This window comes from Drosophila navojoa, chromosome X (assembly GCF_054131105.1).
Source record: "Drosophila navojoa isolate 15081-1374.11 chromosome X, UAZ_NAV_1.0, whole genome shotgun sequence".
In the NCBI taxonomy this organism is placed as follows: Eukaryota; Metazoa; Arthropoda; class Insecta; order Diptera; family Drosophilidae; genus Drosophila; species Drosophila navojoa.
The window spans coordinates 4,141,936-4,159,551 of record NC_142895.1 but is presented as its reverse complement, the minus strand read 5'-3'; the positions used below and the strand labels follow the sequence as shown (position 1 = coordinate 4,159,551).

At 44.4% G+C, this 17,616-nt stretch overlaps 3 protein-coding genes across 8 annotated transcripts in view; 1 reads left to right on the top strand and 2 right to left on the bottom strand.

Annotated features, from left to right (window-relative positions):
* Window positions 1-17,616, top strand: part of rsh (Rap GTPase activating protein radish) — a 155,979-nt gene that overhangs the window by 54,810 nt on the left and 83,553 nt on the right. The gene's annotated exons all lie outside the window — the stretch shown is intronic.
* On the bottom strand, window positions 1,839-2,538 carry LOC149090532 (uncharacterized). Its single transcript, XM_089264229.1, has one exon. It carries the CDS (start codon window positions 2,368-2,370, stop codon window positions 1,960-1,962), a length of 411 nt encoding a protein of 136 aa, XP_089120355.1. The 5' UTR covers window positions 2,371-2,538; the 3' UTR covers window positions 1,839-1,959.
* LOC115565279 (phenylalanine--tRNA ligase alpha subunit) lies at window positions 14,250-15,739 on the bottom strand. Its single transcript, XM_030390356.2, has one exon. It carries the CDS (start codon window positions 15,673-15,675, stop codon window positions 14,290-14,292), a length of 1,386 nt encoding a protein of 461 aa, XP_030246216.1. The 5' UTR covers window positions 15,676-15,739; the 3' UTR covers window positions 14,250-14,289.

Genomic DNA, 17,616 nt, shown 5'->3' with positions numbered 1-17,616 from the left:
GTGAGAGCGAGCTAGAGCTGTTTAATAGTTGAGCAATTCTTTTTAAGTTGCTTTGCGCTCGTCGCCATTGCCCAAAGTCCTCATGGGGATGGCTCGGCTCGGCTCGGCTGGCCTCCTGTTGCGTCTGTTGGCCCCAAAGTCTCGCAGCACTCGGCTAATTGATGGCTGACGTTTAAGTTTTTCATTTCTCGTTTATTTCATTTCTGTTACATTTCGCTTACTGCTCGCCGGGGCGGGTTGGAGGGGGGGCCTTGTGGGCTCTGCCAAATATTACTCGACAATTTTCTTAAACAAATTTCCGTTTTGGATTTCCTGTCAGCGTCCCGTCAATGTCCATTGGCAAATCCATAGACGACCATTCCGTAGCGCCTGGCATAAATTATGCCCGACAGCCATAAAATGGGCGCTGGCACGCCCCCAAATGCCAGCCTTTTGTTTGATCAGTGAAGAAAATGGAAAAAGGAAAAAGAGAAAGCTGTGCGTAAAAAAAGGAAAAGTAATATGCATAAGCACACGAAAGCTGTCAGTAACTGAGGCGTGGACAGAGAGTGAGGGCCAGGTGAGATACACACAGAGATAAAGAGAGGGACAGAGAGAGAGAGGCAGAGAGTGAGATGGCAAAAACCATGACATGAAACATCAAAGTAACATTCGCCTAGCCTGTCGTTGAGGTCCGTTTTAAGCATATCAAATGCAGCCACGCCCACTGTGGCACGCCCTCAGCTGATATGGTCAACACACGTTGGACATATGGCCAAGTGTGTGTGCGTGTGTGTGTGTGTGTGACTGAAGGTTGAACCACAACACACAGCACAGAATAGCAAACAGAACAGCAATTGCCATATGCCCTGCAATTTCCAAGGCAATCAATCGATTTTCGCTATCGATAATTTCCCGCTCCCAGCCCACTACACGGGATATGCCTTTGAGTGCGCTTTACAAACAGATTTCCATAAACAACAACAGAAAAACAAAAACAAAAAGTATACCCAAAAACATGCACAGTGAGGGGACGGGGCTGGGCTGAGAGCGATGACTGATGAGCGTTTCGCTTCATATGGCTTTTTTATGTTCCGGAAACTCTTGAGAGCTCATCACTGTATTTCGGACACCGTCGAGTGTGCATCAAATTAGCTAATTGGAAATGCCATTTTCTTTTCTCTATCCCCGAAAGACTAATGGCAAATGGGAATTCGAATCAATGCATGAATAAATTGCAATCAGCATCAGCTAGTTTAACTAATTGTGCCTAGAGAGCCTCTCTTGATCAAGCAGCTAGAGTCCTTATCGCTCATCAGTCAATCAATCAATTAGCCAAAGCTTAGCATAAGATTTCCGACTCCTCAATCAACATCAATCAAAAATGCAGCTGTGAAAATTTGAGTAACAGTTAAGGCTCTCACTGATTGAAGACTGTTTACAACTTCCTAAGCATATGATTGATCAATCATTTAGGATATATCAATCATGATCGATTGAAGCTACATGAACTGTAGTCTTAGGCTCTAGCTTTGATAGCTGGCAGACCATGGATAGTAGACTATATAAGAAATCTATGATTGATCAATCAGCTAACCCAAATGAAGTAAGATGATGCATGCAAATCCGATTGAAGCTTAAAAAGTCTGGCCACAGCTGACAGTCCATCAAGTTATATGCATTTATGATTGACGAGCAAGCTAACATAGGTCAATCAAAAGCGATTGAAGCCAGTTGCCTTTGGTCTTTGCTATGCCAACTGGCAATCAATCAGCGCCTGATTGATAAGCCATTCAATACAGATCAATCACAATGAGTTGTACCAATCCGAGGGGCTGTAGCCTTTACTTGTTCCCTTAGCAGTTGATAAGCAATCAATATTAACAAGATGTATCACCCACTATGAATCAATCCGAGCGATAAACTTAAGCCCGATTGAAGGTGTTCTTGGGCTATTGCCTCGGCGATATGAGAAATTTATTACGTCTGCGATTCCGTGTATGAGGGCGAGTCGGTAACAACGAATGAGGCTTCTGATGCAGGCTGCGACACGCCTCCTGTCTGGGTAGAGTCATCCTCCTCCTGACTATTGCTGGCAGTGAGACCGTATCTTATGAATTCGTTCATCACACTGCGATATTCGGTTTCGGTGAATGAAAACGCCCGCTCGAGTCGCCCATTGGCCAGGCAGATGTATATCTCATGGAGGCGCTCCTGTTCGGGCGCGATGGGGCCGAGGTCCTGCAGCTTCTTATCGGGCAAATGGGCTATCACGGTCATGTCGTTGGTCCTGGGATCTATCTTCGGCTCCAGTTGAAAGTTGCACAGAATGTGCATACCTCTGCTCGAGGTCTCCTCCTCGTTGTCTGTTCCTCGCGTTGTGGTCGACATGACGTTCGATTCAAAACAATATTCACTAAAGAAGAAAACCAAAATGTACAAGAATAAAAAATACAAAAAAAAAAAAAACAAAATATTCAAATTGAATTTCGATGGTAACTACTCGCAGGTATGGATGTATTTATTTGTGTGTGTGTGCGTGTGTTGTTGTGCCACTTGCTGAGTGGAAACTCGACGCATGCCCCGTTCAGTCGAAGGACGTGCCTGCACATCAGAATTCACTTGAAAGCGCGTCAGTCAAGTTTTTGGCAACTCTTCAACTTCACATCATGCAGAAGTGCTGCCACAGGGTGTGCTCGACTGGAAGTTACCCTGCAATAAAATGCAAAATGTTATCGATTACGATATTTCAATATGGCATAGTCCTCCAGGCTGAACGAACGGCTGGACTGCTAGCTAAGGCCGGCTAATTATGGCATATAGCCTGTAGCTAATATACCCAGCTTAAGCATTTTGCTTGGGCTCAGCGCATGGGAGGGGGCCAAAGAAACTTGTGCCGCATAATGATGAACCCGCAAAACTGGCCAACAAAAATCTCAGTATGTGTATCTCTTCCAACCCTCATCTTACCTTTACCCCCACACACACCCACACTCTCTCTCTCTCTCTCTCTCTCTCTCTCTCTCTCTTTGGCTGCCTCGCCTTCTTGCCTTGTTTACATTACTTTTGCTCCATGCATGCCGTGGGCTGCTGGCAGCAACAGCAACAGCATCTCATATCTCCATAACTACCCCGGGTGGCCCCACCGTCCGAGAAAGGACCTTTCTGAAAAGCTGGAAGCTCAACTCTCGACACTCGACTCGCAGTGCGGCTCAGCTTTCATCATCATCTTTGGCAACGGCCTGCGGCCTGATTCTGTCTGAAAAACATGAAAACTTTTGCCCACAACTTCACAAGGCAACCGAATAAAAATCAACAAGACTGACAGCATGCGGCTGGGGCATGCACGACTCAGTCGATACCCTGTAATTGGTAGCGTAATCGAAAGCATCTTCCATAAGATGCTTGAGATGCATTGCTATAGGACTCTACATCAGAGACATCGACACCTCGATGAAGCATATCCTCTATCAGATCCACAATAATACAGCTCAAACACCCGCCAGGTCAAGCCCAGTCTGATGAAGTCTACCTGGTACTGGGGCTACCTCTCAAATTATTTCCAACACGGCTGTATTTAAAATTGTGTTTGAAGTCGCTCGGCTGCAGTGTAAAAGTTCTCGGAGCGAAATCATCACGTATTTTCATTCTATTATAATGTGGGGGGCTTTGATAAGAGTTTCGGACATTTAAGTTTCGCTTTTTATGAACTTTGATCTCAAAGCATTTGCCGGCACGGACTTAGCGAAAGGTGTAGGACACGTTTCACATAAATTCACGCAAAAAGTCTTCACAGAAATTGAATTAGGCGCCGAGTGAATGGTAAACTGAAAAGTTTTTCGCGAATTTTCCTTAAATTGTGGCTGCAGTTTCCCAACAAATTCGATTTGGTAGCATTTTCATTACTCTCTTTAAGTACTCGCAATCATTCGCTTGTTCGATCAGTCAGTCAATAGAATACTCAATCAGAGCGTCTATTATAAATTAATAGCATGTCGATCAATCAATTTAATTCAGTTCTCAATCAATCAATTCTGTTCATTAGATTCTGTCAGTTGGTCAATAGCAATCAATATACGTATCACTCGGTCAATCATTAGGCATTCAATCGACAATCTGTTCAGTTTGTAAGTCAATTACTCAATCAGGCTAATTATTTTCTTATTGATTAGCTCATCAATCAGTTAGTCAATCAGTCATCCATGTATCAATCAATCTGTCCGTCAGTCAGTCAATCAGTGAATCACTCTGTCGTAACACGTTTTAGACTCTCGATCAATCAGTCAATCAGACTTCTGAGCTGATTATCATGTCAATCAACCAGTTGATCAAACACTCTAACAATTCATTAGTCCATCAATCTATGTATAAGTCTCTGTTAATCAATCAATCAATTCGTTAAGCATTCAGCTCGTCAATCAGTCATTCAGCTCTTCAATCATTAAGCACCCAATCAGACCTCTTTACATTTTGTCCACCTTTGCATGACATTTGCCCTCGTTCCACTGCCATTGAAATTATGAAATGATTGACTAGTAAATGATGTCCATGCTCAATCGTAATGTTTCTGTTTATTTATTAATGCTTTCGCTCTACGCCTCACCCCTCACGCGCCCCTATACAACAGACCCCACCACACACACCACGCCCCGTGCCACGTCTAACAAATCTCAGTCATGGGCCGAGCATGCCGAAAAATAAACCCTTTGCCGAGCATTAAAGCAGAGAAAGAAGCAAAAGAGAGAGGCGAACAAAGCTTAAGCATATGCAATCTAATGGCATTTTAAGCAGAGATGAATGATATGCTCCGCAGAGGCTGCCGCCACGCCCCAGTTACCAGCGAGGGTGGCACGAGGGCGCATGGGGAGCTGCCGTCGAGGGGCTGCCGAGATGACGTGGGCGCAAAGCATGAAAAGGACGTCGCGTGCCTCGTGGCTCGTTTTGCCACCTGTTTTTATGGTTCATAAAGTTTTTACCCAAGCAGCGCCATCTGTTGGCAGACTTGAATATACACAAAAAACAAAAAAAAAATAAGAAGAAGAAGAAGCAGCAGAAAAAACTGATTTTATATTTATTTTGCTTATTTTTCGGTTTGCTTTCTCATTTTATTTTACTTTTTATTTTATTTTTCTTTTTATTATTATTATTATTATGCTTGTGATTTGCTCGCGGTTGCTCTGCATATGTGTGTGTGTGTGTGTGACATATGACACACACTTGAAAGTAAGCATTAACATAACCATCATCATCATCATTATCATTGGCATTAGCATTGGCATTGGCATTGACGCGATGATGACGTTGCCGGGCCCTGACGAGTTGTTAATGATAAACAAAATGATGACAAACTCCGCCCACTGCGCCCTGATGAAAAACGCTCCGGGCCAAGAAAGTTGTTAACATAAAATGGCTCACTGCACACACACACACACACACACACGCCCACACAAACACTCACATACGCTTAGCTGCTTTGCTCTGATTTTGTTTTTTTCCAGCTTTTTCTTCTTTCATTATTAAAATGTTTTGCATTGCCCGCTTCCTTTTGACTGCTGCCAGCGGGTCGAGCGCTCGGTAGCTGCTGGGAATTTATGATCTCACACACACACACAAGCACACGCAGACATTTACCTTTTCACCGTTAATAGCGCACATCTGTCATTGCAATCGTTTTTCGGGCACATCAATTTCAAGCCTCAACGCATTTTATGCCCATTTTATTTATAGTCACAACTTGCGCAACTAAATCAGGCCAAGGGCCAAGGCCCATCATATTTTCCATTCGCTGAACTGAAATGCTCTCAGGAGTCGCCTTTCCAATCGCCTCGAGTACTTTTCAAGTCGGTGTCGGCAAATTCCGCATTCAAATCAAAGCCTAGCCATAAAATAAAAGCAACATCTTTATGTTAATCAAATTTACAATGACTTCTGTTCCGGCCGGACCCTCTACAGGGTCAAAGCAACAAACTCTACCAAACAAAATGTGATTTGATTCAAATAACAAGAGCGGAAAGTTAAGTCAGGTATTCATAATCAAAAATCTATAGAAGCTGCGCCCTTATTAAGATGCTTGACATGTGCGATTCTAGGCTATGTTAAAAAAATATTATCAAGCTATAATTTAATCGATAATTAGCTAATTGCATGGGCTATCGATAGAAAGATGATGATAAATTTCTGCTATTCATACATATGAATGTCGCTGTAATAGTTTTCCATATGCATATGATTGGAAACATAAAAACATAATATCGATTTTTATCGATAATTATAAATTGTTAACTCATTAGTAAATAATAGGTATTCTCTATACAATATTCATAAAACAACCTGTGTTAATTTTACTATTGCGCTTGGAAAACCAAATCATAATATCTATGTTTATCGATAACCATAATTAATTGGTAAATTATGTTAAAAATCGATAGCAAATAAGGGAAATGTGAAAATGAATTGTTGACTATGCTATGAGAAGGTTTTTTATTTTCGACAATCCGATAATTATAACAACTATCGATAAGCAAAATGGGTAAACTTGTGTTATTACTAGAATATTTATTTTAAGTTTCAAGTCTTAGCTCAGTGCTCGAGTACGAAGCTCTGTCCGGAAAGATGGACGGACAGACATACATGCCTAAATCGACTCAGCTCAAAGTCTCGCTCAAGCACACATATACTTGGCATGGTGTCTGCCATACATTCTGCTCTCCCTCTCTCTCTCCCTCTCTCTCACTGAACTACGTTTGCCCTCCATCGAAACGCCCCAATCGCCCATTAACTGTAATTCATAATCACCAAAGTTTCCCACAAAATGAATGCAAGCTTAAAGTTCGAACTCCATTTGGAGTTTCTCTTCAAGCGAATGCGCCCAAGTGTGGAGCTCTTTAAAGTTGTTGTAGTTGTTTCACTTGTTGTTGTTGGTGTGAATGTGCCTAATGTGCGTGGGCGCATTAAAAGCCAAGCCGCAATGATTAAGCGCTCTTTAATTTTGTTAAGCAGTGTAATCATCACTTGGCAGCGATAATTGCGTAGCCGATAATTGTCATTAGAGTCGCCATTTTGTTGTTGTTTTTATTTTGGGGTCCACTTGGCCCCGAGCTACAAAACAAAGTCGAGCTGCTTGCCTTGGCAAAGAGAACTCCCCTACCTCCTACCCTCCCTACCAAAGACACACACAAAAGGCGACGACGACGACGACGAAGAAGAAGAAGAAGAAGAGGGGGGACAAACAGAGCACACTGAGACGACAGGACAGGACTGAGCCCAAAAAGCATGCTATCAATTTTATTTTTATTTATTTTATTCCCGCTCCGCAACTCTCGGCACATTTGTTTGTTTGTTGTTGTTTTTTTGTTGGAGCTGAGGCTGACGCTGAGGCTGCTCAGCGTATTTTGTAGCTCGTAAAAGTTTTTGATATAAAATGTAAACAAGCGTCTGGGAGTGAGAGAGTGGAAGAGTCAACGGAGCCACAGAGTGAAAGAGAGAGAGAGAGACGTACCAAAAGAGTCTTACCGAAAAAAAAGGAAAAAGTATAAAAGTAAAGGAGTTAAGCCCAGCCGCAGCTAAATTCATTTTTTGTTTTTGTTTCTCTTTTTTTTTTTTTGGTACACATACTTTAAGCAGGCACTGTGCGGAGTTGCTTGCATTAATTAAAAGTTCAGGGACACAGACAGGCATCAGCTGCCTGGGCGTGATTGCAAATATAGCTTAGGGCCACATTGGAGGGACAGAGCAAGACAGAAACAGAACGAAGAGTGGGAGAGGGAGAAAGGTTGATGTCCAGCCAAAAGGGAAGCGGGCCAGTCAGGCAGTCAGTCAGCTTAGCCTGAGCCTAAGTTATTTTTAGCAGTCATCACGCACGTATACAAACAGAAATATGCAAATTGTTTGATGTGTAATGACCGAGGGATACCCTATGATGACTAAAAATATATGAGAGATAGACAGAGGATGGAAAATTGATGATGGAAGATGAAATAGATGGAACAGAGGTGAGAGCAGATAGGAAATAGGAGTTGGGAGATGGGAGATGGGAGATAGGAGATAGGAGATGGGAGATGGGAGATAGGAGATAGGAGATAGGAGATAGGAGATAGGAGATATGATATATGAGATAGGAGATATGAGATGGGAGATATGATATATGAGATAGGAGATAGGAGATAGGAGATAGGAGATAGGAGATATGAGATGGGAGATATGATATATGAGATAGGAGATAGGAGATAAGAGATAGGAGATAGGAAATAAGAGAGATAGGAGATAGGAGATAGGAGATAGGAGATAGAAGATATGATATATGAGATAGGAGATATGAGATGGGAGATATGATATATGAGATAGGAGATAGGAGATAAGAGATAGGAGATAGGAAATAAGAGAGATAGGAGATAGATAAAAGATAAACAACACAAACGAGAGGAGAACAGTTAGGAGATAATGAGAAAAGATAGCCTAAAAGTTGGCCCTTTTATACGTAGGTAAATGCTGAAATGAAACGAATTTGTATTTAGTTTTGGGCAGCCGGCTCAGCACTCAGCCTCAGTTTATCAAAGCTATTTGCTTAGGCAACCTTGCAAACACACAGCCTATACACACACACACACACACACACACACACAGTCACCCACAACGAGACAGTGAGGGAGTAAAGTAAAGTAAAATAAAATAGTTGACTTGCCTAAGCAGCAGTTTCTGCTGGCGGCGCAGCCCAGCGATGTGGGCCACGCCGACTAAAAAGGCAACAACAATGCAGCAGAGGCCCCAGCAGAGCTGCCTGGGCGCCATCGTCGTGGCCCGGCTTGCGGCTGTTGGCAACTGTGCGTAACTATAATTAATTTCATTTTAGACTTGTTAGCAAATAAACGAGCAAACGATGCGGTCCATTGTTTGGCTGCCGACTTCGGGCTTCAGACTTCCGGCCCTCCGACCTTCCGACCTTCCGACAACTGGCAAAAGTGAAAGTCCGACGCAGCAGTTGCTGCCCCGGTGGCTTGAGTGAAAGTTTGCAGTGTGCAGCAACTGTTGCATCTAATGCACATTGATTCCGTTTATTTGCCTCGACTAATGAGCAGTAAATCAGGACTTACGCTCTAGCGTAAGCCTTTGGCCTCCCCGGAGAGGCGGGGGAGACCTTCTGGTCACCTGGGCAACTGTTGTAATCGCTGCTCGAATCCAAAACACTTCATATTTTTTTCTCTCTCTCTCTATACTTGAATTATGCATGCACACTCGCAAACACACACACACACACACATTCAGCTATTGTTGTTGTTGTTGTCAAAGCTGACTGCTAAAGGAAATTAGATTTTAGCTCCGCCCCCAAAAAGCACACCGACAAGCAGCGACAACAAAGGCGCTAAATGGGGCGTGGCTGTTGTGCTGTCGGCTAGCGGAAGCGGAAAGGCAGAGGCGAGGGCTGGCAGAGCTGGCTGGCTAAAACGGCTTAAATGCTTTGGCATCGCCTTTTCGCTTGATTTGCATAATGGCTGCTGGGGTTTGCATGACGCCGTGAAGTATGCTACACATTTGCACACATTCTAAACGGTGCGCGTAGAGCGATGGGGCTGGGGTAGAGGTGCTTCTCGCCCAGGGCCGGATCAGCCAGTCAAACGTGTGGTCCAAAAGTACAAAATATGCAGCCGAACAATAATATTATAATTAGCTGCTGACTGAAACTCGGCGCTGAACCATGCCCAAAATGAGTTCACAGACTTTTGACTCGGTAGCCCAGGGGCGGCTTAGACTGTTTGGCCCAGAGCTCTGCCTAGTTAGTGCTTAAATTGGGTAGGGAGTTGCTATCGGAATATATCCAAGTCTGCTATGCTTTTGAATGGTCCGGAAGGTCTTAAGACTAGGGCCGGAGCTCCGAGTGAAGATTTGTTTATTATTTATAATTGCAATCAATTTTTAGAATGGTGTAAAGATCAATTGTAGCTGCAGAAGGAGCCTAAGGAACGTAAGTAACAACTATCGCTACAAAAAGAAGATATAAGAAACAAGATACAAGATACAAGATACAAGATACAAGATACAGGATACAAGATACAAGATACAAGATACAAGATACAAGATACAAGATACAAGATACAAGATACAAGATACAAGATACAAGATACAAGATACAAGATACAAGATACAAGATACAAGATACAAGATACAAGATACAAGATACAAGATACAAGATACAAGATATAAGACACAAGATACAAGATACAAGATACAAGATACAAGATTCATGATACAAGATTCATGATACAAGATACAAGATACAAGAGTTTGTATTTTGATAGAGGTAGAAGATCTCTCGACTTGTGGTGGTAGTAGTAGTACTGGCCTAGGCAGCCAGAGTAAGGCCCATTAAAGTTACAAAAGGAGGTGTTCTCCGAGTACTTACTCCAAGCTTCTATCTCAACTGGTGTCTGTGCGCTCCGTGTGTGTCACCCGCTGTGCCGTGCCTGTGATTGTGCTCCATGTCCGGCAGTTCCTTCCGCTTGCCGCTTACTTTTCGGTTGCTTGGACGCTTTCCGCATTGTCAGCGGAAATTATTTTGCTGTCAGCTGCCAGGCAGTCAGCCAGCCAGAGCGCCATGTGAGGCAGAGCTTGCGCTGCATGTCCAATGGCCATTCATTCGCCTTGTGTCTGGTGTCTGATGTCTGGTGCCTTATGCATTTCAAGCAGCTCACTGTCCTCGAATCCCTTTCAGCTGTCTTTGCAGCATCATCAGCATCAGCATCAGCACAAATCCAAATGGCTTTTGATGCGTGCGCCCTGGCCTAAGGTTCACTTGAAACCCTTCGAGGCTCTGCATATCAAAACTCTAGCGCACTCTCATCATTTATTTATGCGAAAGGCTCTCAGGCGAACTGTTCATAAATCATGCAAAATATTCATTTAAAACCATTTGGAGAGCAGTTTCGCTTGATCGATTTATTGGATTCATCAATGCATTATTTAGTTCATGTTTTTCTTTCATTTTTATAACTTTGCATTCAAACATTTTCAAGTTTATACTCAAGTTGGAAATAGTTCATGAAAAGTTCAAGTCCTTCGTGCTCATTTTGCCTCATCTTTGTGCCAGGCAATATAAAAAACTTTTGCGCTGATATGGCAACGCTGCATGCATAACTTGACAATCGCTTGGCAAAGCAGCTAAAGAACTTTATCCTCTGATAACTCTGACAACATTATATATACATATATGTATGTGTGTGCATATGTATGTGTGTAATTCCTCAGAAATTGTCGCAAGTCCGATTAACTGATTATGAGCATATTTAAGCCAAGCGAAATGCGCTCGTATAATCAAAGTTTCATAATCGATTCACATGGATTGATTGGGGAGAAGCTATCGGATATACATAGTTGAGTATATGCATGATATATATGTATATTCAACAATATATTTCGAATATTTTTGAGCTTGTTTAGGAAGAAAAAATGCCCAATATAGTTATTATATGAAAGATATATGATATAAAGACTTCGATATGGAAGCTGAACAGTATTTTTCATCAAATCAAGCCATGTCTTTATAGAACCCAATAGATAAAATGGTAGATAGGATCTAGTGCACTTGAAGCCCACAGAAATAAGACGAAAGGCGCAAAATATAGCTAAAATCCTATCCCATATAATATACAGAACATGGTAGATACGCATGTAATGCACTTGATGCACATAAAAGATACTCACAAAATGATTATTCGAAGGCCAAAGAGATCCCATGAAAGCCTTGCAGTGGCGCACAAAAGTTGCCAATAGATGAAACACACTCATCCAGAGACGGGAGCAGGGGAAACTTGTTCATGCAGGCCTTGCATGCTGAGCCAGATAAGAGATATGAGATATGAGATAAGAGATAATCTCGCTTCGGGAGCGAATGGCAAGTGATTAATTGCGAAGGCGCTGTCAGAGTCAAAGCTGTTGTTGACAGCAATTAATTGCACAACTTTAGCACTTCAACTAATTTGCAGCTGTGCGCAGCAGTGTGACCAGACTTCAGTTGTCTCTTTAATGCACAATTAGCGAATCGGCAGCAGCAGCCGACGTGAAAACTACTTACAATTTAAACTAAAGCAATTTACTTCAATTCCACACAGTTTTATCTCCCTCTCACGCACTTACTCTGTGTCTGTCTCTCTCCCTCCCTCTCTCATTCATGTCTGAAACGTAATTTCTTAAGGAATAACTCAAACAGTCTTGCACCTGTCTGGCTACAAATGTGCCCAGGTGACGGGGCTCTGCTGTTTGCCATATAGTTAATTTCGACTCGTAAGCTTCCTTTTGATGTAATTGCCCAACACTGGCCGAGCGAGGGTGGAAGCGAGCTGGGCAGCGACAGTTCGCTGATTAACTACCTGGACTCTTGACGTACTGCCCACTCTCTACCTGGCCTTAAAGCTCCTCTCATCATCAGCCTCGGCTCATTCATTTGACATTTTCATTTCGTTCAATTTCTATTCTGCGTCTTATTTTATTGCAATACTCCTTCGATGAACTCAAAGCGGGTATATGAGCTTGTATATAAGTCGATTCTACGAAAGAAACTTCGAGTTGGTTCTATTCATTCTACTAACTGAAAAATTCCATTAATTTGGAATAGAATAACATTAGCTACCCTTTATCTATACTCTAGAGGTGAAGCTGGAGTTTCTGTTGACTAGGAACCCTCTGCTTCCCACTCATATATCTATTACAGCTGTAATCAATAAATTTTTGCCGTGAGTTCAAAGAGAAAAGAACTTGAAACTCTCTGCTCTTGCTTGGCATTAGCTGTTGAGCGAGCATCGTGCAGTCGTTGCAACTCGAGTGGTTTGCCATGCTGTTGTCTTGGGGTTGCCGGCTGGCATTCAAAGTTGAAATACCTGAAAATGTTTGATAATTTAGATCAAAGGCGGCCAAGTACGTGCAGGCATTTACGCGGTCCCTGCTGCTCCTGCTGTTGCTGCTGCTACGACTGCCACGCCCCCTGCCACCTGGCTGAGGGTTGCTGTGACACACTGAAAAATACTTGCTAAGTCGGATTAAGTAATTTGCGCGTGCCATTTTCAATTTGTTGTTGCTTTTACGCGTTTCACTTTGTCTCTTTTCTCATTTTTCTCTTTTTACCTTTTTTTTTTCTGGCCGCTCAAAGTGCGCCAAAAATGTGAACAAAGTTTTTTTTTTCTTTTTGAGCCTTTTCTTTTATGTGCGCGACAAGTGGAAAGACAATAGAGCCCATAGTCTACATACTTAGGGCAATTACTCGTTTGCCCTCCGCCAAAAAAAAGGAAAGAAAAAACAAACCCCAAAACAGAGAAGAATAAATATAAAAATCGATAAGTCAGCCCAACAAAGGGCAAAGGCAAAGGCCGTCGCTGACGAGCTCTGTTATCGAAATAGTTAAATTTATTAATTATATTTTGATTAGAGCAGCCAAACAAAAGTTTGACAGAGAGCCTAGAACTGCCAAAGGCAGCTGCTGCATGGGCCGAGCAACTGAAGAAGTTGTAGAGGTTTGAGATATTTTATGGATTCTGGTTATACATTGAAGCTTAGAGAAGTTGGGGAGAGCTGAGGCAGAGACATAGACACTGGGACTAAGAAAGAGACTGAGACTAAGACTGAGACTGAAACTGAGACTGAGAAAGAGACTAAAACTAAGAAAGACTGAGACTAAGACTGAGACTGATATTGAGACTGAGATTGAGATTGAGACTGAGACTGAGACTGAGACTGAGACTGAGACTGAGACTGAGACTGAGACTGAGGCTGAGACTGAGACTGAGATTGAGACTGAGTCTGAGACTGAGACTGAGACTGAGACTGACACTGAGAGCTGAGGCAGAGACATATAGACACTGGGCTTAAGAATGATACTGAGACTAAGACTGACTCTGAGGAGAAAGAGACTGAGACTGAGACTAAAACTAAGAAAGAGACTGAGATTGAGACTGAGACTGAGACTGAGAGAGACTGACTGAGACTGAGACTGACACTGAGACTAAGACTGAGATTGAGACTGAGACTGAGAAAGACCCTAAAACTGAGACTGAAACTCTGAGACTGAGATTAAGAATGGGACTGAGTGAGACTGAGACAAAGGCTGAGACTGAGACCAATTGAATGCGAAATCGAATCATATATTAATACAATACTACAAGGCAATACCATCCATAACTTGGGCCACTGCTCCGCTCACTATGCGTAATAGAAACTCAAGTTGCAACAGCTGCTAAATCTCATTCAATCCAGCTAAGTAGCTTTTATTATTTATTATATTTCATCACTATCGATAGGCCAACGACAGTGCTGCAAAGGGCATGCAAGCTAATTGTGGTCGAGGCGACAAATTGGCCCGTCCTCGACCATCTTGAGGTCCACCCTGGGTCCGACCAAGTCGCTTATGTTGTTGATGCCATACTTGATCATCGTGGGCCGCTCGAGCGAGAGGCCCCAGGCGAGCACATTCACGCCGGGGGGCAGGCCCATGGGCAGCACCAGCTCGGGCCGAAAGATGCCCGAATTGCCCACCTCGAGCCATTCGGCCAGGCCGGAATGGTAGCAGTAGATCTCCATGCTGGGCTCCGTGTACGGGCTGTAGGTGGGCTTGAACTGCAGCTCCTCGATGCCCAGCTTGCGGAAGAGCTCCTGCAGCGTGCCGATTAGATCGCCCAGGGTGAAGTCGACATTCGCGATGACGCCCTCCACCTGGTGGAACTCGGCCAGGTGTGTGGCATCGAGGGCCTCGTTGCGGAACACCTTGTCGATGGTGAAGAACTTGGCCGGCTTGAAGCCGTTCGGCCGCGTGGCCAGCTGGTACAGGGTGCGCGCGCTCACGGCCGTTGTGTGCGTGCGCAGCAGATTCTTCTCGGCCTCGATCAGCTGCCAGTTGTAGCCGTAGCCCCGAGACCCGGTCGACTGCTTGACGTAGAACGTGTCGTGGGCATCGCGGGCCGGATGCTGCTGGGGCTGGAAGAGCGAGTCGAAGTTCCAGAACGATGGCTCCACATAGTTGTTGGTGGCCATCTCCGCGAAGCCCATCTCGAGAAAGATCTGCCGGAACTCGCTGCGCATCTTCAGCAGCGGATGCAGATGTCCGCGCGCCGGCACCGCGCCCAGCGCATCGAAGTTGTAGGGCTTAAATGGCAGCTCCTCCCACTCCCCGCTGGTCAGCATGTCCATGGTCAGGTCCGTCGCCAGCTTGGCCAGCGCCGTGCCGAACTCGGGGCCCTTGCTGAGCAGCAGGCTCTCGATGGTCGGCTCCTGCACCAGCCTCTTGAACTCGACCACATCGCTGGCCGACAGCTCGGACAGCTGCAGCAGGTGATCAAGCACCGGATCCCTAATCGCACTCACCTTGCGGCGCACGAGCGGCGGCTCCACGCTCCTGTCCAGGCATACGCTGGCACCGCCAGATGCCAACAGGTCCGTCCGCTTGATGCCCTCCTCCGGCACCGAGGCAAAGACATTCGCCTCGTGGCTGCCGTTCTGCGCCACCTCCTGCCCCTCCTCGGTCAGCTCGAGCGACTTGCGCGTGACGGGCTCCACGTGCAGCAGCCGCTCGCCATGCGCCTGAATGCTCTTCACGGCGCCCACAATCAGCTGATGCTCGATACCGAGCTCTTCGGCCAGCCGCAGGCTGTCCACCTGCTCCACGCCCTCCAAATACTTCAAAATGCGCTCCGTCAACTCGGATGTTTCGGATGAAGACATGGTCGAAAAGTTGCTTATGGCTTGCTTCTAGCTCAAGTGGAAATTGAACAGGAAATGAGCTGCCAACGCCGATTGCTAAAGGGGATACTATCGATAACAGGGCACCGATATATTGTCACGAACTGAACTTGAAAGCGACAAGGAATGGAGCTGCCAACTGCCAAAAGTCGTCTAATGCTAATGAAAAGGGGATAATATCGAATGGGGATGACTATCGATAACAATGCAAGGCTTTTCCTGATTGTCGAGATATTGTCACAGGGTCAAGTAGAAATCGTAAAGGAAAGTAACTGACAACGCAGATTGCTGCTTTCAAAAAGGGGATACTATCGATAACAAGGCAGCGCCAATCTCCCATTGTCACGAACTGAAATTGAAAAGGCAATGTTAGTTTTTGCTTGCTGCTATCGAAAAGAGGAACTATCGATCATTGCCAACACGAATTCATGCACGATATCATATATCGATGTGTCGTGAAAGAATCCATTGGCCAATTGGAATAACATTTATTTTCGGCTGTAAGCTTTGCCACATCGATAATTTTGCTACCGATTGTTGAACTCTGCTAAATAGCAGTTGCAATTCTTGCCCGGGATTATTAGCAAATTGATTCTCGTTTGCACTTAGGGCGCATCAGCACAAATCCCGCACCTAAGCCCGGCTAAGCCAGGCACATAGAAGCAGCTGCGCAATCAAGTTGAGAGCTTATTATTATTTATAGCGCCGTCTTTAACGAGCCAGTCGAGCAAATGCGACACTCACTCACACTTGCCCACTGGACGCTGTGTGCATACAATTAAGTACTTCACACTGGCCCACAAATGTGCTGCATGGGAAATTAAGAGTCCAAGTCTCAAAATAATCGAAAGCGTATGTGCCTTGAAATAACAATGCCTATCGATAGTAAATGCAAATATGTTTATCAACATAAACTTAAATTGTAAATGGAATAGGAAATATTGCTGTAGGCGAACATTTTTACTTAGACTGCTTCTTCTTCTTCTTCTTCTTGAAGACCTTTGCCTCTCATATATACTATGAATAGAAAGATCAATTAGCATTATCTATAGACTCAGTAAGCTCTCATAAAGTGAGATAAAGAGAGGAGAACAGAGTAAGAAGGCAGATTACATTGAGTATGTAACTCCCTCAAACTGCTTCTTATATTAATGAGAACAAAACTAATATGCCCTCATTCCGTCAGTCCGTTCTACATACCATATTTACAGGGTATTTGATGAGCAAGTTAAGGCCTTGTATGCATCATAATATGCGCTTAACTACTTTCGCCCTCTGCACATATTTGCAATAGCCCATCAGAAGGCCAGAAGGCGCTCGGGGCTGGACGAGGCGTGGCAGCGGCTAGATGAGTCGAAGGACGACAACTGGCGGCGCCGCACGCTGCCGATGCAAATTCACAGCTGTCAATCAAATGGAGTGGAAGGCGGTGTTTCGTGTCTGCAATCGCTTGGGCCCAAAGGCCATGAAATATGCAGCAAACGAGATAGCCCGCGGCTGCAGTGCTCTGTATGCGTGTGTGTGTGTGTGGGTGTGTCAGAGTGGAGGCTGGCGACTGCAGCTGGAAGTATTGCACTTCAAATTGATTAAGCACTCCACAGCGGCTCTACCGGGTGAAGGTGGCAATTCGATTGGCCAAGTTGAGGTGCCAAGTTTCTGGCCAGCACCTGTCGCAGGCTGAAAGTTTGCAACGGCAGCTGCTTTCGATACCCTGTAGTGCGCAGTGCAAGTAAAAGCGGGTAGCATGAACTACAAGCTATATGCGAAGCAGCTTAAGTAACTCCGGCTCTGGGTTTGAGCTTGTCTATGCTGGCTAGATTAACTCTCTGCGAGTCGGGAGTTACAGGGTATAAGCGAGTGAAGCACACTTGAACTTGCTTGAAAACTATTTTATTGAGTGAATAAAGACCAGTCTGGCATATC

Coding starts and splice junctions, on each gene's coding strand:
- LOC149090532 (XM_089264229.1), bottom strand. CDS start 2,370: ATGTCGACCACAACGCGAGGAACAGACAACGAGGAGGAGACCTCGAGC.
- LOC115565279 (XM_030390356.2), bottom strand. CDS start 15,675: ATGTCTTCATCCGAAACATCCGAGTTGACGGAGCGCATTTTGAAGTAT.